General features: G+C 57.2%; 2 protein-coding genes across 14 annotated transcripts in view; one reads left to right on the forward strand and one right to left on the reverse strand.

Annotated features, from left to right (window-relative positions):
- Positions 1 to 23,120, forward strand: part of PC (pyruvate carboxylase) — a 241,752-nt gene that overhangs the window by 206,479 nt on the left and 12,153 nt on the right. The gene's annotated exons all lie outside the window — the stretch shown is intronic.
- On the reverse strand, positions 11,454 to 22,959 carry LRFN4 (leucine rich repeat and fibronectin type III domain containing 4). Its single transcript, XM_075939028.2, has 3 exons — positions 21,713 to 22,959; positions 16,258 to 17,656; positions 11,454 to 13,011 (listed from the first exon to the last, which is right to left on the reverse strand). The coding sequence occupies exons 1-3, from the start codon at positions 21,834 to 21,836 to the stop codon at positions 12,297 to 12,299; spliced, it is 2,238 nt and encodes a 745-aa protein (XP_075795143.2). The 5' UTR covers positions 21,837 to 22,959; the 3' UTR covers positions 11,454 to 12,296.

Below are 23,120 nucleotides of genomic sequence, written 5' to 3' on the forward strand. Positions count from 1 at the left end.
TGACTCACTCACACTGCCTGCTTTAAAAGCAGGATCAAGGACCAGGACACCCACCCAGTCCCCCTGCCATAGGCACCATGCTGCTAAAGAACACAGATACACACGCTCCTTCCTAGTGAGATCACACGCCTGCTAGAGACCCCCCCTACAGCTCCATAACTCACCCTTCTCCTCTCGCTGGCAGCCTGACAGCTCGTGCCGTTTGTATTGTTTGTTCAGTCCGCGCGCTGGCGCATCCCCCGATCTGTCTTCGTCATGGCATGGTTGGCTGGCACCATCTGTCCTGTTAGCACTAAATTACCCCTCCTCGTATACCAATCTGTTTGAGTTCGGGACTGTCCCGTCCCATGCGCCCAGTGATTTATCACTGTCTCACTTGGCTGGCAATTCACAATCTGCCTGTGTGCAATGACTGCTTTGCCCCAGTGGACACCTGGGATGGCACCAGCAACCTGACCCATCCCTAGAACAGCAAGGGGAGACAGAATCCTCTCTCTGCCCGTTAAAGCCCATGCCTAGTTTTCGTGTATCTCTTGAGCACTTCTGGCATAGAAATGTTCACCATCCTAATTGTCCTCCGTCAGGGAGCAAGAATCAGGCTTGGGAGTGGAGTGAGTGAAAGGTCGTGTGGTGTAGTGGGAAGCAGCACTCCAGGGTTCCATTCCTGGCACTGCCTGACCTATGAAACCTTGGGTAATTCCCTTCCCTGCTCTGTGCCTCATTTCCCCTCCTGAACTGGGCGTAGCTCTTCAGGACAAGGATTGTCTCTCACTTTGTGTCTGTGCAGCACCTGGCACAGAGAGGGTCCCAAGCACTTGGCACAGAGAGGGTGTGTACAGCACTTGGCAGAATGCTCATTGCAGATGACCACAGACACACAGTCCTTGCCCCCCTGTGGTCATAAATTGCACAAAGGCACTTTTCCCATCAGCTGACGACTATGGTAGCACCAAGAGGCTTCCGCTGAGATCAAGACCCCCATGCTGCACAGACAGTGAGTGACAGTCCCTGCCCCCAAGAAAGTATACTCTAGAGAGACAAGGGACGGGAAGAGAAACAGAGACAAGAGGTCAGCAGCAGAGCCAAGACGAACTCAGGTCTCTTGCTCAATGCCTTGCATAGCACCTGTTGAGATTTCAGGCTGGAATTTGATGGGGCAGTCAGCAGGTGGTGCTGTTGCACATTGTCTCACAAAAGTTCCCAGGGTGCCAGCAGGGTTCAGTCTTAGAATAAATGGCACATTGTTGTTAGTTGGATGGTGGTGTTTCTTCTCCTGGGGAGTTGTTGCAAGCAGCTGGAGAGTTTGTGGTGTGCCTGATTCCCCTTAATGAGAGTCATTCGATCCCTGGGACTCTGACACTGGGCAAAAATGTCTGCGAGAAAGGATTGTGTATGCCATGTGCAACCACTTCTGTCCAAGAACTGCTGTATATAGCCTAAATAAACTAGCAACACTAACCGCATTCTCCTAGACTCCACTGATTGCTCCTTTGATGGGAAGCTGACCTACAGACCCTCTAAATCTGCTACCACTGGGCCCCGGGGGTGAGAGATGATCGATGGTATTTCTCTACATTTTGATGGAAGCAAATCACAGATTCACAGCCCCGTTATGTCAGGCACTTCACAGATTTAAGTCCACTCCTGCCTGTTATGGCAGAGCCACATGCCGGTCTGCAAGCTCAGAAGAGCCCCCTGCTTTACCTGCTGCTAATCAGATGACCATGGAAAGCAAGACGTAAAACTGGGACAGGAAGCAGCTCAGGGAAGCGTTTACTTAGAGGGGTTTGATGGTGGGAAACAGGACTGAGACCCACATGGGATTGATTTTTAGTCACTATGTCTCTGTGCCATCTGGTCCCCTGACCTGGGTCTGGATAGGAAAGAGCACCCCCTAGAGCGGAGAGGCCACATCTCCCGTTCCCTGTGTCCTGAGCCAGCCAGTCCCTCTGCCCTGGGGTTGGAGCAGAGCCAATGCCCCCTAGAAGGGCAGGGTCCTGGATCCCATTCCCTGCCCCTGTGACGCAGCCCCACTTAACCTCACCCTCTGCCTCTATTTCTGCCTGTCTCCCCCTCTCCCTCAAAGCCAAGGAGCGCTGTGAAGCCATAAGGGGATCTGAGCTATCGAATCTGACAGCTACTGTCAGACTGCGTCCAACCTGCAGTCACTTCCCCTCTAGATCTACAGTCCCTGGAACTCATGGCCTGCGGAGGGGATCCAGTGCCTTCTACCCCATGTGCAGCTGTGTATCACAGCCTCAGGGTGGTGGCGCATCGTGTGACCAATAGTGACATGGGAGATTCCCCTCGCACGTCAGCTTGAGCTGGGATTGCCCTGGGCAGGGAGTTGATTGTGATCCCGGTGCACCATTTGTATTCCGGAAGTGCCAAGAAGCCCCACACATGGACCAGGGGCCCCCAGGCACCGTACAGACACAGAAGAGAAAGGCAGCCCCTGCACAGCATCGGTCAGCCTCACCGCTAATGTCTCTGTAGGCATCACTGCACAGGAGAGCTGGAAGGAGGACAGTGAGGTTGCTTCGCCGGTCTCTATGGGAATCTCTTCTTTGTGTGGAGGGCAGCCTGGACAAGCACACAAAGGGGCTTGATTGTAAGTGCACCAAGTGGGGGATGGAGGCTGGCACCATGGGCCAGTTGGCGGTGGGAGCTGGCCAGGAAGGGCAGACGAGTGGGTTCTCTTTGGGGTGCTGGAGAAGGGGGGCATGCTGAGAGCAATGGGTTGGGAGGAGGATCCTTGCAGCAGCCTGCTGCATGGATGAGAGCAGGGCATGTTGTAGGCAGCAGGAATGTTGTAGTAACCAAGATGAGGTTCCTTCCCATCCTCCACTCAGGAAGCAGCTTCTTTCCCTGATGTAGAGAGGACCCCGGGGCCTCGCACAACTTGGAAAACCTTGCAGAACCTTGCAGTTAGGAAGATCCCAGCAGCATGGAGCTTTAGTAAATGCCTGAGGCATCGGGTCTTAACATCACATCACTCTGAGTCCCGGCACTGTTGGGATTGTATCTGCTTGTCCTGGGGCACGTAGCATCAGCATGCTCCTTAGATGATTATTCCTCTAAAGGCCCTGACCAAGGCTGGGCTCCTTTGGGCTCCTATTCTGCGAGATACTCTACAGATACACAGGGAGAGATCGTCCCTCACCAAAGAGCTCAGTCTGAAATAGACACTAGGTGGGAAGGGGAACTTGCGGGACAAAGCCAGAAAGTGATTTTCCTGAGGTCAGTGGCAGAGCTGAGACTAGAACCCAGGTGACCTCACTCACAAGCCAATGCTTTGCCTACTAGGCCATGCTCCCTCTGTAATATGGAACTTTCCAGGTGCAGTAATTCTAGATTATATTTTTCTAAGTGCAGCCAGGGCTGATCTTGGTGGATTATGGTGCTTCCTTCCGCCTCTTTATTCTGCAGTGATCACTAAGGTGTTTCCTTTCTCCCAGGGAGCAAATGGGAGAGAGATAAATATTCCCCAGGCTGGGGGAGTGAGGAGATTGTAGAGAGTGGGCAGTTTGGCCTCAGATGTTATCAGCCAGGTCTGGGTGTTAATAATTCTCCCTGATACATCCTGAGCTGGGCAGCACAGCAGAGGGGGAAGGCAAATTGGTTGGGTACTTCAGGGTGAATGGCCAGTAAAGTTCTACACAGCTGGGAATTAGCCTTGCAGGGAGGATTGATTACAAAGGCAGCAGGGTTTGGGCAGACCAGTAGGAGGCGCTCTCTTGTCCCAGCTAGTGCTTCCCACTACCCTAGTTTGGTACCAGGGGGCGCTGCACTGCAGGGAGCAGAGTAGGGGCTCAGGAGAGGGTGTTCTCTGCTTGCAGTGGATGCTGACTTTGATGCCCCAGAATGAGGCGAGGGGGCGCTGTGCAGTTGTGGTTACTAATAATGCTTTAGCCAATGGTGGGCGCCCTGTGACCCGCGGGCCACGTGCGGTTCATTAAGGGAAGCTGCTAGTGAACAGCAAACCATGGCCTGTGGGAGCTGCGGGTGACCGTACCTGCAGACACAGGATAAACAACATGTCTGGCAGCCTGCCAGTGGCTTACCAGGATGAACTGCATTCAGCCTGCAGGCCACAGGTTGCCCACCACTGCTTTAAGGTTTTTCACAGCATTTGGGCTGTAAACCTACCTGGGTGTCCAGGCCAAATTCCCACTTGGAAGAGCCCACTGTGCCTCCCTAAATCCCCAGTGCATTTTCAACTGGTCAAGGCCTTTTCCTTGACCAAGTTATTGTGCAGGGTAACGAGTGTCACAATAAAACCCCACCACAGAGGCAGCCGCATCTCAGCACCAAGCAAGGGATCCCTGTATAAACAACCTCAGTGCCCCACCCCAGAGGCAGCTGCATCTCAGCTCTGGGTGGGAGATTCTTGGGTGAGCAGCTTCTGTGCCCAGCCTGGGTTTTATGGCCAGCTCTGGGAGGGAAGTGTGGTCTAGTGGCTAGCGGGGCAGGAATTCTGAGAGGGATGTGGGGTTTGATATTTTGAGCTGGAAGGGGCTGGGACTGGAGCCAGGAATTCTGGATTATAGTTAGAGTAAAAGGGGCTAGAACTCAGGATCTCTGTTCTTGGTTTAGGGAGGGTAAAGGAGCCCATTAGTTACAGCAGGCCAGGGAGAGGTCTGTGAGCAAGGACTCTTGGGGTGTGTCCCCTGCTCTAGGGGGAAAGTGGTGTGTAGTGATTAGTGCAGAGGGCTGGGAGTCAGGCCACCCGGGGTCTGTCCTCAGCTGTGGGAGGGAAGTGGTATGTATGGGTTAGTGTTCACATTGTCCCAGCTGTCTAAGCGCTGTAGGCAAATTTCCTCCCCCTTTCAGTATCTGTCCCTTATCCCTGACAAGCCACCTCCAGCCCTTTCAGACCCACACTGGGAGTGAATGAAATCCAACCCTCCGTGACCCCCAACAGCAGCCTTTCCCCTGGGGGACAGTGAGGGGAGCCAAACTGTCCATGCACTCAGACTGGCTTGGGCAGCAGAATTAATTAAAACCCAGCCTTTCCAAACACCACCTCATTAAACCGTGCCATGGGAGGAGGGGTTAGCAAGGGTGCTTCATTAGAGTGGGCTAATTGGGCCTGGAGGGACAGCTAGCAGAGGCACTGCAGAGCTCCTGCTGGAGAAGGGGTTAGGGCTGGTGCCCCAGCTCCAAAGGTTTCTGGAATCAGCTCTTGGCACGGACAATTTAGGGTTCCCAGCCCCATCATCTCAGGGGTGAATTGAGGCTCCATGTTGGTCTTTGGGTTGAGAGTTGGTATAAGCAAAAGTCACTGAGTGACATAGCTGGGGGTGATTTGCACAGCTGAGAAGTCCTAGAAGTCAAGCTATCTGGAAGATCAGAATCTTTGAATCCTCTAGACACCACTCCTTTCTTAGAGCTGAGATAGACCCCATGAGTCCTGGCTTCCTGCCCCTCCCCCCCTTCTAACCACTAGACAGCACTCTCCTCTCAGAGTCACAGTCCTTCTGGCCTTGAAATCAGAGACTCAAACTGGAGGGGCATTGTGGGTAGAGGAGAGGGAGCTGGAATTCAGGACTCCTGGATTCTAGCCTAGCTCAGAGAGAGGTGTGGGGCTAGTGCTTAGAGACAGTGGGGTGTTTGGCACTGGGAGTCAAAACTTGTGTGTTCTATTCCCCACATGTGGCCTGGGGATGATCTTGGTCAAGTCCATCCCAGCTGTGTGCCTCAGTTTCCCCTGCATGTTAGTGCTCAGAGCACAGACTGCTGCCACTGATGGGACCCACCAGTGAGGCTGAGAGGCTGGTGAGGGAGCAGCAGTGCCCCTGAGACAGCAGTGCTCTGGCTAGCTTTCCCTGGGCTCTGCTTGGCAGGACAAAATGAGAGAGTGCCCCCTGCAGGCCTCCCCACTGGGGTTGGAGAGGAAGAACTGATCCCATCCCCCACTCCTCCCATTCTGGGGCCAGTGGAGTGCGACAGCAGGAGCCTGTTGCAGGGAATTGTAACTGTCCATCACCAGCCACATGGGGAAAATGGAGGCACCGCGGAGAACTCAAGAGTCCAGGCTCCAGCTCCCCCTGTTCTAGACCCTGCTCCCAATTTCCCCCTCCCTGAGGAGGCTGGCTGTGCATTTTGAGGACAGAAGCTCAGGTGAGGACCTGTGCAGTGTCTTGAGAGCTGAGGTTATTTTTAACTGTGGGTGGAGCCCTAGGCTCGACTAGCCAGGGGCTGCGTGTCAGGATTCAGGGACACTGGCAGAGCAGTGGAGGCGCCTTGGGAGGGATAGCTGGGGGTTGCAGGCCGGGATGAAGGAGCATAGACGGATTGGCAGGGGAAGGGGACAGGGCTTGAGTGGCAGGGGCTGTGGGTTGGGATTGAAGGGCCTGTCGTTTGTTTGGGCCTGGCACAGTTCTCCTCATGTGACCCTAGCACAATTCACTCCAGATGCTGCCGCACGCAGCTGCGCCTCCTCTGCATTTATCCACGGCCCACGGGGCTCCAAGACCCTGTTCCTGCTGCTGCTCTGTGCTCACCACCAAGCCAGTGTGTACACGTAGCAGAACACCGCCCTGGGGGGTCACAGCGCTGGGATAACTGGGGCTGCAGGTCAAGAGTGAGGGGCATGGGTAGACTGAGGAAGGAGCCCCGGCTGGTAGCAGGAGGCTGCCAGGTGGGAAGGAGGGGCACTGGCAGAGCAGGGGTGTGGGAGCCCAGGGCTGGGACAGCACATCAAGCCCATACTACAAACTAACATGGGTTCAAATGCAACTGCCCGGGAGCCTGCCCAGCTGGGTGTGGGAGTTGCTTAGAATCCTCCTCTAGCTGTCACCCCCGCAAGCTAATCAAAGGGTGGGAAGGGAAACAGAGCAACTTGCCCAGGGTCACCACATCTGGGCACTGAACTCATCACCCCTGCTTGCCAGGAGTCGAACCCAGTGTCCTGACTCCTAACACCCCAACCCTTCCCCTTCACCATTACGTCTCTATCCCCCTTCCCCTCCCATAGCCAGGAACACAACCCAAGCATCCTGACATGACCCCCTCTCCCCACTGCTCTAACCACTAGATGGCCCTCCCTGAGCCAAGACCCCCCAGCCACTGCTGCTCCCAGCATTCCCTCTTCCCAGCCATGCATGGCCCCTTCTCTGCTGTTCCCACAAGCGGGGGCATCCCGACAGCTTCAATATGCAGAGCCCAAGTCACCTGTGCACCACCCCTATCCCCAGAGCCTTCCAGCCAGCAGGGACTATACACCCCGAGCACTCCCAGCCACCCTGACTCCATGGATTTGGATGTGACTGGCATATTCTACCGACCAGGCCTTGTCCCTGCGCCACTGTCAGGAGACATTATTGATCCATGCTGCAGCCTGTTAGTGGCTCTCCAGGGAGGGAGGACGACACGCAGCTTTCAGTAGCGAGATCCATTGGCATCCGGTTTATCCCTGCAGGACTGGGAAGGGAGAGAGGCTGCTTTGTAAGGACACTGAGCATTTGGCGACTCCTGATTCTGCTGAGCCCTGTGCTCTGCCTCACACTATTCAGTGACTTTACTGGGGATCTGGAGGTCAGTTTTAAACTGCAGATGACCTGGTTGGTGGGTAGCACAACCCTGCAGTAAATAACACTGAGGTCAAGGGCAGCCCTCCAAGGCTACTGGGCCCTTTGGAATAGCATGTGTTTTAATGCCATCAAAGGCAAGGTCCCGCATGAGTGGGACACAGGCCATGCCTATAGAAGAGGGACTGGATCCTGGAGAGCAGTGTTGCAGGACAGGATTCAAGCATCAGAGAAGATGAGCAGTTGATTGACCCTGAGCTCCCCGTATGACCATAAGCTCAGCTGGCAGAGGACTAGGGAGTAGGAGCAGGGAGAGGAATTTACCTCTGCATGTGGCACTGGGGAGACCCGCCCTGGGATGGTGCTGCCACTTCTGGGCACATATGTTAGAAAAGGCGTTGAACAATTGGCGAGGGCGCAGAAATGAGCCACAAAGGTAATTTGAAGGCTGGAAAAATCTTGACTCAGAGCTGAGACTGGCAGAGCCTCCTAGCACAGACACAGCCTCTATGGACAGATGGAACATGGCCTCCCTGGCGTACGTTTCTCCCTTGACCTCACTGTGGCTGCTCTGGGGAGTGTCAGCACCGCTCTGGGTCGGCGACTGGGGTGTGGTTTTCCCACCCTTGGCCAACATGTCTAACGGGCTTGAACTTTGAAGGTTGGTCTACACTTATCTCTGTTTAGGATCTGGTAAAGAAGCTTGAGAGGTCATGTTGAAACACTTAGCACTCTTTAATCCCATGGGCAGAGGCAAAACAAGAACCAGTGGCTAAAGGATATAGCCAGACACCTTCCACTGAGGAATACATGCCCCAAGGTTTTACAGTTCAGGTGAAGAGCCATTGGAACAAACTCCCAGGAAGGGGTGCCTTCAAGTGGAAGATGCTTTCATCAAACTCAGGTTCTGGGACTCGATGTGCAGGGAGAACTGGGTGCTAATTTCTGGCCTTACAGTTGGTGAATCTCTGTCTGTGATGCGCTGGATGCAGATTCCAAGGAAGAGATTGTGTAGCTGGGCACGCAGCAGGGGTGGAGAAAGGGTTGAAATGAACAATGGGGAAACTGAGGCTGGGGAGCATCTCCACCTTGAGACCTGTCCCCGTGGGAAAACAACCTGAGAGGCTGTCTGATTAAATGGCAGGATTTGAAACACCTTGAAATCTCCACACAAGGTCTGCTGCCCCTGAAAATTGCCCTGCAGGTTAGGAGGGGTGGGATAGAGCCTGGAATACAAATGGGGAGGGCTATCTGCTCACAGAGTTTCCAATTTACAATCCCCCTTCCCTCCCAATGATGTGCTTTTCAACTTCACTGGCTTATTTTGCCCAGAACTAGGATGTAACATAGAACCTGGTAGCTACATTAAACCCAGCTTCCTGGACAGACCTAGAAATCAGCTAGCCTACCAAATCAGGAAGTTGCCCCTAACCAGTTACATAATCATAATGGCAAATTGATTGTGATTGTTGATTGCTGGCTGAGTGGTTTCAACTGCCAGTTTTCCCTCTCCAGAAGGGTCAGTGTTGCTAATCAGCATTCTTTTAGTCCTTTTAAATTTATTTTATGTATTTATATATTGAATTATTAGGCCAGACATACACTAATAACTAGGGAACTTTCTCCCACTAGAAGCTAAGAAGCCCAGAATGTAAACAGAACCTGGATGTATTTTTAATAATGTCACCTGAGAATTTTTTTGGCATATCTGGGGCTAGCAAATGATGGTGGCAGCATTACTACTGGACCTGGTCTTTCTGGAGACCTGAGTTCTAGTCCTGATCTTTCTGTGCCTTGGTTTCCCCACCTGTGTAATGTAAATAAGGATTCTGGGCTCCTTTGTTAAGTGCTTGGCAATCTAGGACTTGTTATTCTTATGATACTAGTAGCTGAAGGCCAGGCCATCATACTGGTTTGGTAGCTAGGTCAAGTAATTCACCAACTGTGCAGTCTTCCTCCTCCAAGCTGTGAAACTGTTGCATGCAAATTAGCTGTTGAGCGAGGGTGGTGATTGGTTGCATTACCTCTGCTATCACAGTGTTCCACTCTTGATGTGGCATGGATACATGCCTTCCTGTGGCTGTTACTCCCCACAGGAGACATTTGTTGTGTCAGAACAGCTGAGAACTTAAAACCTGGGCGGTAGCAGGCTGCAAAGCCCTATGATGGTTGAACCTGGTGATATTCAGAATCCAGAAGAGCTTTCACACTTTCCTCCATCCCTTCACACTGACTCCACAGACTGTCTAGGCTGTGAGTGACACGCAGACAATCCTGCAGTCATTGTACAGGAACACACTTTGTTGAGCTCGGCTAGAGGGAATGGCAATCTTTTGTGTCTGGGACAAAGACAGTCGGGCGCCTGCACTGCAGCGGGTGCTCCCTCACTGGAGTCTTTGTATCGGACATCTCAAAGCTGTGCTGGAGCTTGCCAGCAGATCCAGGCTGTGGTCACACAGATCAGACAAGATGGGCAAAGGGCACTCCTGGGCCCTGCAGGGGATACCCACTGGCTCTTTGGGAATCTGCCCACTAGCTTCAGGCTGGGATATGCCCACCCTTAATGCCCCAAACCCGCTGCTCTGGGCATCTGCATTCCTGAGCCTCCTCAAATGTGTCCCCTACCCCTGGGGCTTTGCAGTCTTACCCCCTCCCTCCTTCCTGGGGCCTGGCCGAGCTCACACAGGCCAAGGCCACACAACTGGGTTTCATTTAGGACCCCACCCCAGCTGGGGACTACCAGCACCACACCAGTCAGTCATCCCCAAACACAGCCCTCTATGTATATGCGCCACCCTTCTACCTCCCTGCCCCCCAGCCTTCCATCCCCCTCCCCCCTTTCAACACTCCACTCTCAGACACCCCCACCCTTCTGTCTCTCTATGCCCATACCTCCCCCACTCTGATTCCTTTACTCCCTCCCTGACCAGCAGTCTCATCCCCAGCTCCCCTTCCATTCTGCTTCCTGCTCCCAATTTCTTCCTCAGCCAGACTCCACCCCCTGGCAGAGCCAGTTTAATATGGTCCCCCTCCATATCTTCCCTTGTGCACCAAAGAGCACCCAGGAGAGCCAATGCAATGGCCTGGCACACTAGGTACAGGGTGCCCTGAGTGTGGAGGGGGTTTCTGAGTGCAGGGATCCCCCATCCCTGGCAGCCCTCCCATGCTGGGCACTGGCACTGGTGCTAAAGGCCCAGCCCCCAGTGGCCCGTGATTGTGGTAGGATCACCACTCCCAGGTATTGCAGTTGAGGAGAAGAGGTGACCCAGGTGTGACCAGCACCTGCCAGAGTCTGCCAAGAGCCTGAGCCCATTGCTCCTAGAGTGGGAGCTGCCCCACCCCTAAGCACAACAGCCTGAGTTTGCACAGTGTCTGAGCCAGTAGCTCGGGGGGGGGGAGGGGGCACGTCATGAGTGCGCCAAGGGAGGGGGGGAGTCAGTGATCACTCCAGGGGCTGCAGCTCCCAGGAGCTCTTTCACTTTCAAGGCTGCAGGCTCTTGAATGTGCCTGCTGCTGTTGCCGTGGCAATTCTTGTTGTTTAGAAATGTCAAGGTCTGGAGCTGCAGCTCTCAGTCCTGCTCCCCACAGCCTCCCTCCCCCCCACACAATCGCGTGCCCTTGCCAGGCTCCCAGTGTGGGTTGGTGACCCACAACCTCACACCACACGCGCACACTCCGGGCAGCTCTGTCCCCTCGGGGCCATGGGCTCAGGCTCCGAGCCTTCTGAGAAAGCAGCACATCAGTTACAAGTAGCGCCAGGCAGAGCTGCTGCAGCAGGCTGCTAATTCAGGGATCCCCCACCTGGTGCAAGGACGCAGCAGCCTCTGGAGGGGGCAGAGGGGCTGTTAATACAGGGATCCAGCGCTCACAACCCATCCCTGCTGCTCTCCTTCTATTACCAGAGCTCCAGTCCTCACAGACTCAGGTTTGTTTATTTATTTAGGCAAATGAGTTTAAAAACCAAACATAAAATACTCGGTTCTGATTCCCCATCCAGCCTCCGACCCAGGACCAGCTCCCCTTCCGGGTGCACCTTCTGCAGTCACGTTATCGTTCCCCTTTGGGCCCTCTCTCTAATCCAGGGCCCATCTCCTAGCCAGACCCTTCCCCAGCAGGGCCCATCCAGGTCGCTCTCCAATCCAGGGCCTATTCCCTCTAAAGGAGCCCCCCTCCTTTTCTGGTCTCTATCAATCCCCATCCAGGCCCACCCGCTCTGTGATCTGGTACTGCCTGCCTGTCCTGGCCCCGCTTCTCTGATCTGGTTCCAGTTCCTCCTAGCCCTCCTGTTCCAATCTGTGCGTCTCACCCCATGTGCATCAAGATGAGGGGGCAGCACGAAGAGCTGGGGGTTCCAGGCATTCCCCGCCTTGGGTGCAGAGTCAAACCACATCCGATGGCAGAATCCAAACCCTCCCCCAACCATGTGGGATTGTGTCTCTGGCCAACTGGACACTCTCCCTGGAGAAAATTCAGTGTTGGGGGGTGCTGCTGTGCCAGCCAAGGCCTGGTGGGGTCAGACCTGGGGTCACTGTGTTGGCTCAAGAGTGGCTGGGTTAGATCAGGGGTTGCCACGTTGGCTGGCATGTCACCGTCTCAGAGAGGTGGTTACTGGAATGGCTTGAGTGTCACCACGTCCAGTCGGCTGTCACTACATCCAGCGGAGTGTCACCACGTCAGCTTTGAGGCCATCTTCCCCCTCCTCAGCTGTCCCCTCCCCGGCATTAAGCCAGCTGCTCCAGTGCGATGCACTCCCACCCTCCTGGGTCATACCACGCTCTCCTCCAGCTCATCTGCACTGGCCAAAGCCCCATCCCTCTTGTCCTCCCCCTCAGCTGTGCAGTTGGCCAGCATCCCGTGCACTGACTGGCTGCGCTTGGTCCACATGATGCTCAGCCGCTTGGCATAACCATAGCAGGCGCTGGCGGAAATCTCCCCCATGTCCAATGAGCAGCTCCGCTTGGCCTTGGAGGTCCCCAGCTCCGGCAGGTCCCCCGGGCACGCCACCACCCCCTCTGCCGTCCTGCGCTCCAGTGCCTCCTGCCGGGCGGGCTTGCCCCTCGCCCTCCGGCGCTGCACCTTCGGCCCCCGCTCCCGCTGGGGGCCCCGCTGTGGCAGCATCCCGTTGAGCACCCCCGGCTGCCCGCCGTTGGTCTGGGAGTACATGTTGGAGACTTTGGGCATGCCGGAATGGGCACTGCCACAGAACTTATACTTCACCATCATGACCACAGTGAAAACCAGCAGGGTCACCACAATAATGCCCCCCACAATGACCGTCAGGGTGCCCCCCAGGAAGTGGGCGTGGAGCGAGTGGCAGTCGGGGTACGCCTCCTGCGTGGAGAACTGGGCACAGCCCAGCAGGTGCGTGGCAGCCAGCGAGGTGGCTGCGTCGTCGAAGATGGCCAGGACGCACAGATTGTAATCCACGCCTGCGACCAGGTGCTTCAGCACAAAGTGGCGGCTGCTGGCTGGGATGATCCTGAAAGAGAGAGATTTTTAGGGAGCCGAAAGCACACTCAGCACATCCCCGCTGACCCACTAGGCTGGGAAATCTCCCAGACGTGCCTGCAGCCAGCCCCAGATCTGCGCTTGTAGCACCCAGGACTGGAAGGCACCGTCCACTCTCTGCTATCCCAGCCAACCCAAGCCCCACATAGAATCCCAGACAGAAATGCATCCTGTTCCATCTTCGAACTAGCTGGGGTGTTTCCCCCACTGCTCCCAGAGACTGCTCAGACCCTTCCTCCTCTGCCAGGCACAAGCCTTCTTTTCATCTCTCGTCTCATCGATTCCCAGCCAGTTTGCTCCCATTTGTTCTTCCACCCATGCTGTCCGTCAGCTCCAGTAGCTCTTCTCCCTGTGGTTAACGCCTCTGGTGCAGCAGAGCAGTCAGATCCCCACTCAGCCTTCGCCCAGGCAGGCTACACTGCTCGGCCGTGTCCGTCTCCTCTCGTGAGACCAGCTCTCCATTCCCCAGTCAGCCTGGGAGCCCTTCTCTGCCCGCTGGTTCACGCCAGCACCATGCACGGCATTCCCACCGAGGGCTTCCTACCGCCTTGGCCAGTGACATTAATGCTTCTCTGTCTCAGCTGAAATCCCTCGCCTGATCCAGCCTAAAAACGTTGGTTTTCATGGAGGCGCAGTCATGCTGTGATTGGCCAACACATTTGGCTTTTTCTCCTGCCCTGTTGTTTCCAGCCAAGCCAGAGTGTCGGGGTCCTCCCCAAGCTTCTTTGACAACAGGCCTCAAGCAGCTTGTGATTTGGAGGGCGCACACTGAGACCCCTGAGAAGGGCCAGGTTTCCAAACCCGACACCCAGACTCAGGGCTGTATTTCAAGCTTCAGCTCCTAGGGCACCTAGTTCTTATCCAGCACTTTTCATTGCTGGAGCTCAAGCACTTTACAGAGGTGGACAGTAGCCTATCCCCATTTTACAGGTGGGGAAACTGAGGCCTGGGGTTAGTCATTGGCCAGGATCAGCCAGTGGCCAAGCCAAGAATACAGTACCACAGTTCTGAGTCCCAGGCCAGTGCTATAACCAACAGGCCACACTGCCTCTGGAGCCCAGAACCCACCTCGCTTTTGAAGAGGAGATGAATTCCTAAGGCATGTAGGCACTTTGGAAAAGCCTTCAGGTGCTGGGGAATCTGCCTTTTCCTGAGTCAGCTAATCCAGTCTTTAATCTTCCTCCTTGTTACCAATGTGACCTCATTTCTAGCCTCAGTTTGCCCAGCTTCAGTCATTGGATCTTGAGCTGCCTTTGCTGGCTGGATTTGAAGAGCCCTCTTGCCCTCCAAAGTCTCCTCCCACCATAGGGGTTTCCAGACCTGGATTGAGTCACTTCTACATACAAAACAGGGAAGGGCTCGCTGTCTAACTAAGCAGTGAGTGGGAAGAGGACATGGAGGCACCAAGAGGGGTGCTGTGGTAGAACCCATGAGTCCTAGCTCCCAGTCTACTGCCCTAACCACTAGACTACACTCCCCTCCCGGAGCTGGGGATAGAAACTAGGAATTCTGAAACCAGGTTCCCTACATCTGGCCCCCAGGCACTGCTGACTTTGTTTTGCCTCTGCCCCCCCCCCCCCCCCCCCCATCTCTAGCCTGAAATAATAGCCTCATCCTAAACCACTGGGATGGCATGGCCTCTTCCAGCTCCCGAGCAGTGTTCCCTGTAAGCTGACCAGTTGGGCAGCCACCCAGGAGAGATTCAAATGCCACCCAGCTGATTAGCAGAGCACCTAGTCAGCAGCATGTGTTTCTACTGGTGGTGCCCATCTGCACATGCCTCTGTGCACATCACATTTATTCCACACAAGGATGGAAAAATTAGAGGGTGCATTGCCCCAAGCCCATCGTGTGGTTTCCAAAGGACGTGGTGTTGCCACTCCAACGAGCTCCTGGTCCTGGATTAGCCACAGGGTCCAGGCAAAACCTTGTTAGTTTGCACTTCCTACAAACCTAATTTTCCAGCTTGCTGCTTCAGACACTGCTCCTTAGTCTATATATTTATAATGGGCTGGGCCGTGACCACCTCTGGGTTGAGGCATGTGGGCTGTTGGTAGAGGGGTCCCAGGCAGCTGCCTCTGGGCTGGGGCACAGCGCTCCGAGCCCAAGCAGGACATAGGGGTGCAGCGAGTGCTGCAGCACCCCCTATTTTACATTGGACTGCCTGCCAGCCCCATGCCCAGGACTTGATTCCCTGGCTTCCCAGCCACTAGCCCCGTACCTGGGCTCCAAGCCCAGGGCCCCACTCCTGGCCCTGTGCTCAGTGTCCCACCCCAAACCCCACACTCAGTGCCCTGCAGCTGGGGCCTGTGCACAGGACACTGCTTCCCGGTCCTCTGGGTCCACGATTTGGGTCGTGGCCACCAGCCCCATTCCTGGCTTTGCACCCCAGCCACTGGCCCTGCTAATGGGATCCTGCAGCCGGGGCTCCACTCCTACAGCTCCAGCCACTGGCCTGTGGCCAGAGCTTCCCTTCCAGTCCTGTGCCTGCCCCAAGCTGTGGCTCTAGCCCTGGCCCCCTCACTCCGGGTTGGGTCCAGTGTTCCCTGTGAGCTATGCACTTGTGCGGCCGCTCAGGAGGAATTCCAGTGCCACCCCACTGATTAGCAGAGTGCCCACCGCTGGGTGGTTGTTTCTACTGGTGGTGCACGTAGAAAAATGTATTCCACACGCAGATGGGAAAAATCCGCGCGTGGATGGGAAAGGTTAGTGGGAATATTGTTTGGGTCCCCACTTCCCTGCTCCCAGCACCAGCTGAGGGGCGGAGGTGCATGGACAGCACCTCCACTGCTGGATGTGTTCCAGCACCGCTGTGGCAGGGTTGGCAGCTGCGCGTGTCAAGAGCAGAAAGACTGATTCCCAGCAGTGCCCTCTCTCTGCTTCCCCGAAGATTTAGAACAACCCCAGGGCTGCTCTGCCAGAAGCTGCTCACAGGCAGTGGTTCCAGCCATGCCCCCTACCCCGCACAATGCCCATAATACGGTGCATGGCCACTCCTCACATGAGAGAAAATCCCCAATGCAATGTGTTCCAGGCACACCCCTACCCTGGAGAATACCCATAATGCAATGCACTGCAGCCACACACCCCTCCTCAAGACTCCCCGTGGCTCGGTGATGTGGCTGGGACATGCCCAACTCTGGTCTCTCTTCTCAGAGCCTGGCGATGGCATCTGCCCCACCCACTCCCTCCATCTCACTGGTGCTGTGCCCCCTACCTGTAGATCAGGGTGTCATCCACGGTGCAGTTGTACTGGATCTGGTACATCCAGGCGGTGAGGGCCGACCTGTCCATGGCCCAGTGCACCAAGGCCGAGTCAGCTGTCACGTCAGACACCTCCACGCTCCTCTCACCCACCCCCAGGTCAGTGGTGTTGGCTGCTGTCTTGGTGGCAATGTCGGAGGAGCCTGGGTCATGGCGCAGCACTGTGCTGCTGCTCCCGTTGCCTCGATGGGGCAAAGGGATAATCTTGAGGTCCACTAGGGCAGTGGACTCACCTGCTGCATTGATGGCGATGCAGGTGTAGGGGCCATCATCCCGCACTGTGGTTACCAGCACATCCAAGGTGCCGTTGCGGAAGGAGATAGTCCGGGAGGAATTGGAGATGATCTTGTCATCAGGTGATACCCAGTGGATCACTGGCTCGGGGTCCCCAATGGCACGGCACTTCAGGGTGGCCCGCTGGCCCTCCAGCACCCACAGCTTGTGTGTGTGGCGGGTGATGAGGGGCGGCTCGCAGGTGAACTCCTCCTCGGGCACTGACCAGAAGTAGCGGCCGGCCACGTGGGATGGCGAGGCACAAGTCTCCATGTCGTCCTCCCGTGCCAGCCGCCGCAGCCATAGCAGCTCACAGTTGCAATGCAGGGGGTTGCCCCCAAAGCTCAGCACGATGGTGGCAGTATAGGGGGTGGGGCTGATGACGCCCATCTGGGAGCGAGCGAAGAGCGGGTCCGGGGGCAAGGTGTACAGCCGGTTGGAGGTCATGTCCAAGCGGGAGAGCTTGTAGAGCTCAGAGAACGTGCCCTCCATGATGGAGTCGATGAGGTTGTGGTCCAGGTTGAGGGTGTGCAGGTAGACCATGCCTCGGATGCCCTCCCAGGGGACACGGCGCAGGTTGTTGTAGGACAGATCCAGGTCCTCCAGAGTCAGCAGGAAATCATCGAAGGCAGCAGCCGAGATGCTCACCAGCTGGTTGTTGTTGAGGATGAGGTGCTGCAGGTTGAGCATCCCACGCAGAGCCTCCTCGCCGATCTCCATCAGCCTGTTGCCGTCCAGGTGCAGGGAGCGCAGGCTCTCCAGGTCCCCAAAGGCGAAGGGCCGAATGCTGTCGATGGTGTTGCGGGAGAGGGTCAAGTCCACCAGGCCACTCATGTTGAGGAAGTCATGGGGCTCCAGCACGCGGATGTAATTGTCAGCCAGGCGCAGCTCCACCGTGCGTCGGTCAATGTTGGCTGGGATGAAGAGCAGCCCCTTGTTGGCACACAGGGTGCTCAGTGACTCGGAGAGGTTCTGGCACACACAGTGGAAGGGGCAGGAGGCAGCCCAGGACACCAGGGTCCCTGCCATCAATAGCAGCACCAGCAGCAGGCAAGCCATGGTTGGTGGGTGGGAAGTGCCTAGAAGGGTGAGGAGAGAGGGGAACAGAGAAAGGAATGAACAGGGGGCAGCCAAAAGCAGGGGTTTGAGGCCACACCCCTAATTCCATAGCCCCACCCTCCATGCCATAGCCACGCCCCTGCTCTGGAGCCCCACCTCCATACCATAACCACGCCCCCTTCTTTATTGCCCCACCATCAATCCGTAGCCATGCCCCTGCACTGGAGCGCCACCTCTATTGCATAGAATTGTGGCTCCACATCAGGACAGTACTCCTGGGACATATCCCTGCCTGCTGCACCATGACCACACCTCCCCATTATTCCCCCACCTCCACACCATAGCCACAGCCCATCACCATGGCTGTACCCCTGCACCACAATCCTGCTCTGTAGCCCAACCTCTGTTCCACAGCCCAACACCCCCCTTGAGCCCATCCCTGCACCATGGCTCCTTCCCACACACCATGGCCCCTCCTGCACTGCAGGCTCACCCCACACCCTATGGCTCCCAGCTCTGCACTGGACCTCCTCACAAATGGTGACCCCACCCCAGCAGAGGGGCCTGACAGCTGCACGCAGAGGATGGGTTGCCAGCAGCCACCCCTAGTAGCTGGGGTATGTCTGCTTAGATCTGCTGGAACTGACAGGACCCCCAGATCAGTGGGATCAGAGGGAACACGCCCGTGAGATGCCCAGGTCCACTGCCCTGTCTTGGAGCCATCAGCACAGGCTGTCTGCAGACTCAGGCTGGCAGGGCTGGGTTAGCGAGCCCTGGGCTTTATTTTCCTACTTTGCTCCCCAACCACAAGGATGAGAAGTGGAAGCTCCAGTTCTAGCACATTCCCATGACTCACGGAGCGGGGGCATAGGACGTGCATAGGGCCTGTGATGTTGTGGCCGATAGAACCTGGTGGGTCTGTTCTTAGCACTCAGAGGGGTGTGAGGTCTAGCGGCTTAGTGCAGGGGAGCTGGGAGTCAGGAGCATTGAGTTCTAGCCCAGACCCAGACCTGGGCGTGGAGGAGGCTCTCACTAGAAGCACTGAATTGTCACACTAAATAGATGGTTTTTCCCCATGCTGCCAGTCTCGCCTTGCGCCCAGGGTTCCCCTCCTCCCCCACTGCTGGAATCCCCCCGTCATGCCCATTTTGGGCCTGTGCTCCCCACTGCTGGGAACCCTCACTGTTTCCTCCCTGCAGCATGCTCCCCACAATACCTCCCTCTTCCCCTGGCCTGTGCTCCCTGGGCCACTTGCTTTGCTCCCTCCATAATCTTGCTCCCCCCCCCCCCCACCCATTAGTGCCACAGACAGGGAACCAGCCAGGTCCTGCAGACAGGGAACCAGCCAGGTCCCGCAGACAGGGAACCAGCCAGGTCGATAGTTCAGCCACTAAATATTTAAAGAGCTGCCTGGTTCCTGTGTCTGTCCCAGAGCCCAGAAACCTCCTCACAGGAGGCTTAGACTGGACAGGCTGCTGCATTAGCTGTCCTACCCCCGGCCAGGCAGTTGAGGGAGGAGGAGTGAAGAGAAAGGGGAGCTGAGGGGTATGAATTGGCTTTCTGGACAGAAGATTTGGCTACTACTCCTGGCTCTCCCGCCTCTGTAGACAGACTCCGCTCCCCTTCCAGCTCTGGGCATAGACCCCAGGAGGAGTCCTGACAGACAGACCATGGTGTGTAGTGGTTAGACCAGAGGGGCTGTGAGTCAGGACTCCTGGGGTCTATACCAGCTTTGGGGATGGGCAGTGGGGTAAAGCAGAGGTGATTGGGAGCCAGCACTCCATTTCCTTGGCAACACCCCTTTCTATCTAAGTTACTGATTTAACAAGTGCCAGCATTCAGGGCATACTGATAAAGCCACTGACATGGGCACATACCTGATTGGCAGGGACAGGCAGATGAGGTGAGATCATCTTTCTCCAAGGCCCTGGTGCATGGGTGGAGAGATGTTGGGGGGGGGTGCTTGGCTAACTATGACAGATGGGGGGGCTCTAGGTACAGCTTTGTGCAAGGAGAACTATCTCAGGTCTGCCTTCGAGAGCTCTGTGTAACTCCAAATCTGGTCTCTCCCCCCAGCAAAAGTTGGGCCAATAAAAGATGTTACCTCACTTACCTTGTCTTTGAGTAAAACAGAATTAGCCATTAGCCATTCCCCCCCCCCATCCACTCACTTTCTGCCAACTCCACCCACACCCCTGTCCTGCATGTGCTCTAGAAACAGATCCCTCAAATAAACAAGAGTGGCGTTCCTACCACAGAGGCTAGCAAAGGAGGGGACTGGGGTTCCCTCCTGGGTTCCCTCTGCAGCTCTGGAAGGGAGTGTGGTGTAGCACTGAGAACAGGAGGCTGGGCGTCAGGACTTCGGGGTCCTCCGTTTCACTGAGCTTGAGCAATGAAAGGGACTAGTTGGTTGCTCTGTGCATTCCTAGTCAGCTTTGTTTTTGCCCATGGCCCTGGCTGGGCTGCAGGGGAAAGGGCTGGATAAACATATTCACAATCCTGTTTCCAGTGCTTTTGAAGAAAGGAAGGGAAGAGATTTCGAGCAATGTTTGTATTGGGCTTAAGGGGGGAAATCTGCAGCCAAAGAGACCTGTGAGTGTGTCTCAGGAAACGAATTATCGGTGTTAGAGCAGTGATCCCAGCCAGAGCTTGTTGGGCCTGCAGCTCCCTGAGTCAGTCTCAAAGCAGGAATGAGAATCACTTCCCCCACTTCACTAAAGGGAAACTGAGGTACAGAGAGAGACAAAGGGACAGCGGCAGAACTGGGCACAGAACTCAGATGTCCTGAATCCTAATCTGATTCTGCTCCAATGACTATCCCCAGGTCCCAGAGGAAAGTAGGTTCTAAGTGGATGAAAGCAGAGGGGAAGGGAGTCAGGACCCTTGGGTTCTATCTGGCCCTTCCAAAGGAAGGTGCCGTCATCACCTTTGCTCTTCTGACATTACATAAGATCAGGCAGAACAGGCAAAAGCAGCTGCACCTGACCTAGGTCAGAGGACTGGAAGATGCCCTGGGAGAATATACCCATGGGAGCAGACTTCCAGATGGAATCGAGTGGGTTAGAGCAGGGTGGAGCTGGCAAGCTGCATGTGAGCCCTGGCTCTGGGAAAGAGACGAGAGTCTCTGGGATTAGAGCGTTGGGGCCTGGGAGCCTGCAATGGGACAGGAGTGGGGCCTAGTGGGTTTGAGCCGGGGGCAAGAAGGGAGCTGGGAAGAGATGCTCTGCCTGTGCCTGTTTATTACTGGGGGATCCTGAGAGTGTGGAGGGGCTGGAGCTCTGCTGTGTGCTCACTGCTCTGCATGTGTGCACAGGTGCACCCTTCTGAGTGCCCACTTGCCTGAGTGTGCTTGTGCTTGTGCATGTGGGTAAGCGTGGGCACAGTGGTGTGTGTGCGCACACCATGGGGAGCAGTGGGATGTGGGTCCATGTCTCCCCACACCCACTGCTCTGCACCGAACCACCCCTCCTGCGCCAGCCTGGGAAGCAGGATGCCCCCCTGTTGCTGAGTGAAGGGAGCTGTGCCCATCTCTGCTGTGAATGGGGTGGGCTCTTTGGAAGGGTGGGGTCACTACAACCAGCTGCCCCCATCCCCAGTGGCCTGACTTGGATGAGCCTATGGCAGCAGGGTGGGGGACAGCAGGTCACTGCTGCCTCCCCCCCCCCCCAAAAAAAACTTCCTATCCCAAAACCAGCCCACCCACAGGCCCTGTCCTCAGCCAGGCAAAGGTCAGCAACACCACAGTTTCAGGGGAGGGGGGAGGTTAGGAGCGGATCACTATTCCTCCCCTCCCCCCCACGGTGCCACGCTGGTGTCCTTCAACCAGAGCTTTGAGAGTTAATGAGACACAGTCAGCCCCCTCCCACTCCCCCATTGCCCCAGGCCAACCCCTGTCCCTTCCAGCCCTCTGCAGCCTCTCCAGCTTCTTCCAGTGCAGCCCCAAGCCGCTCATCCCTCCGGGCCCCCACGTCCCTGAGCCACCCTCTCAGCCCCCCCAGCTCTGATCCAGCCCCCCCCCCCATCCCCGCTCCAGCACCCCCCACCCCTCCGCCATGCGCAGCGGCCGATGCTTTTACCTTGCGCTCTGTCTCTAGGGGGGGCCGCGTCGCTCGTCTCCGGGCCCCCACCCGCTCCCTGGCTCATCCCCGGGGCTGCGATTTCCCCCCACGCCGCCTCCGCGCGTCCTTGCCGGCTGCTCATGCCCGGGGCCCGGGGTCGCCCCGGCCAGAGGGACCTCCCATCCCCGCCGCCCTCCTGCCCCGGGGGGCCAGCAGGCCCCGCTCTCCCACGGGAGCCCCTGTCGGCTGCGGCGCGGCGCGGCTCAACTTCTGCCGGGCTGGCGGTGGCATGAAGGGGGACACGCGTGTGCGGTTCGATCCGAGCGCCCTCCGCGGCTAGCAGCCCCCTGCAGCGCCAGCTCGGACCCCCTCCCCCATCGCCGGGCGCCTGGGTTCTCCGGCCAGCCGGCGCGATGGATGGTGTCCAAGGCGGTTCTGTGTCCGAGGGGGGCGGGCATGGGCACTCGGGGCAGCCTCTCGCCCCCCGGACGCTGGGCTCTGTCCACCGGCGGTGCAATCCGGGGTGTCCAATCCAGACAGCTCCCCGCGGGGGGTCACATGCGGCCCCCCCCGGCTCCCCGGGCGCCTGAGTTCTGGCCCCCGGCAAGGGCCGCAATCCGGGTTCAGTCCAGTCTCCGGGGGAGGGGTGGATCCTCGCGGGGGCACCCCCGGATGGCCGGTGCCGGGCTCTATCCGCCCGCGGTTGGGTGCAGTCTGTGTTGTCTCATCAAGTTATACATCCGGGCGGGGGGGGTGGCGCCCCCCAGCACTGGCCGCCGGGCGCCTGGCTCCTACCCCCGGGGGGGCTCCGTGCACAAGCTCCGCTGCCATATCCAGGCTCCCGGACGCCTGGGTCCCAGCCGCTGTAGCATTCAGGGTGCGACCCCCTTGATGGCTCGGTCCCAGGCAGGGCGCAGCGCAGCGCAGCCTCCCCCCTGCGCCCCTTCTCGCTCCCGGGCTCTATCGCCCGCAGCGGCCGGGCTCGCCCTGGCCCGCCCCTCCCGCACCCGCGCGCCCTGCCTTGGAGCCGATTCGGGGGCGCACGAGTCCGCTGCGGGTTGGGGGGCATCAGCTGCCCCAGCCCCGCCGCTTCCTGGCGCCCAGCCCCAAAGCCCCCGCCGAGCCCCCTGCAGACAGCGCGGGGGAGGGGGGAACCGCGCGCCCCCGGTCCCTGCCCGGGCGCCGGAGCTGTGCCGCGGGGTGGGGGATGGGAGAGCTGCGCGGAGCCAGCCGCCGCTTCGCTCCTGCTCCCCTCCCCCAGCGCGGCGCCGGCTCTGCCCCTTCCCGCCTGGCGGGGGGGGGGGGAGTGTTGTCGTGCGCGGTCCCTTTGAGGGAGGGGGGGATCGGCAACTGCGGGGGTGTCTGGTAGCTAAGGGGGAAGGGGCGAGGCTGGGGGATGGGCATTGTCATTTCCCAGCAGGATGGG

This window comes from Pelodiscus sinensis, chromosome 11 (genome assembly GCF_052426305.1).
Source record: "Pelodiscus sinensis isolate ZL-2025 chromosome 11, ASM5242630v1, whole genome shotgun sequence".
Taxonomy (NCBI): Eukaryota; Metazoa; Chordata; order Testudines; family Trionychidae; genus Pelodiscus; species Pelodiscus sinensis.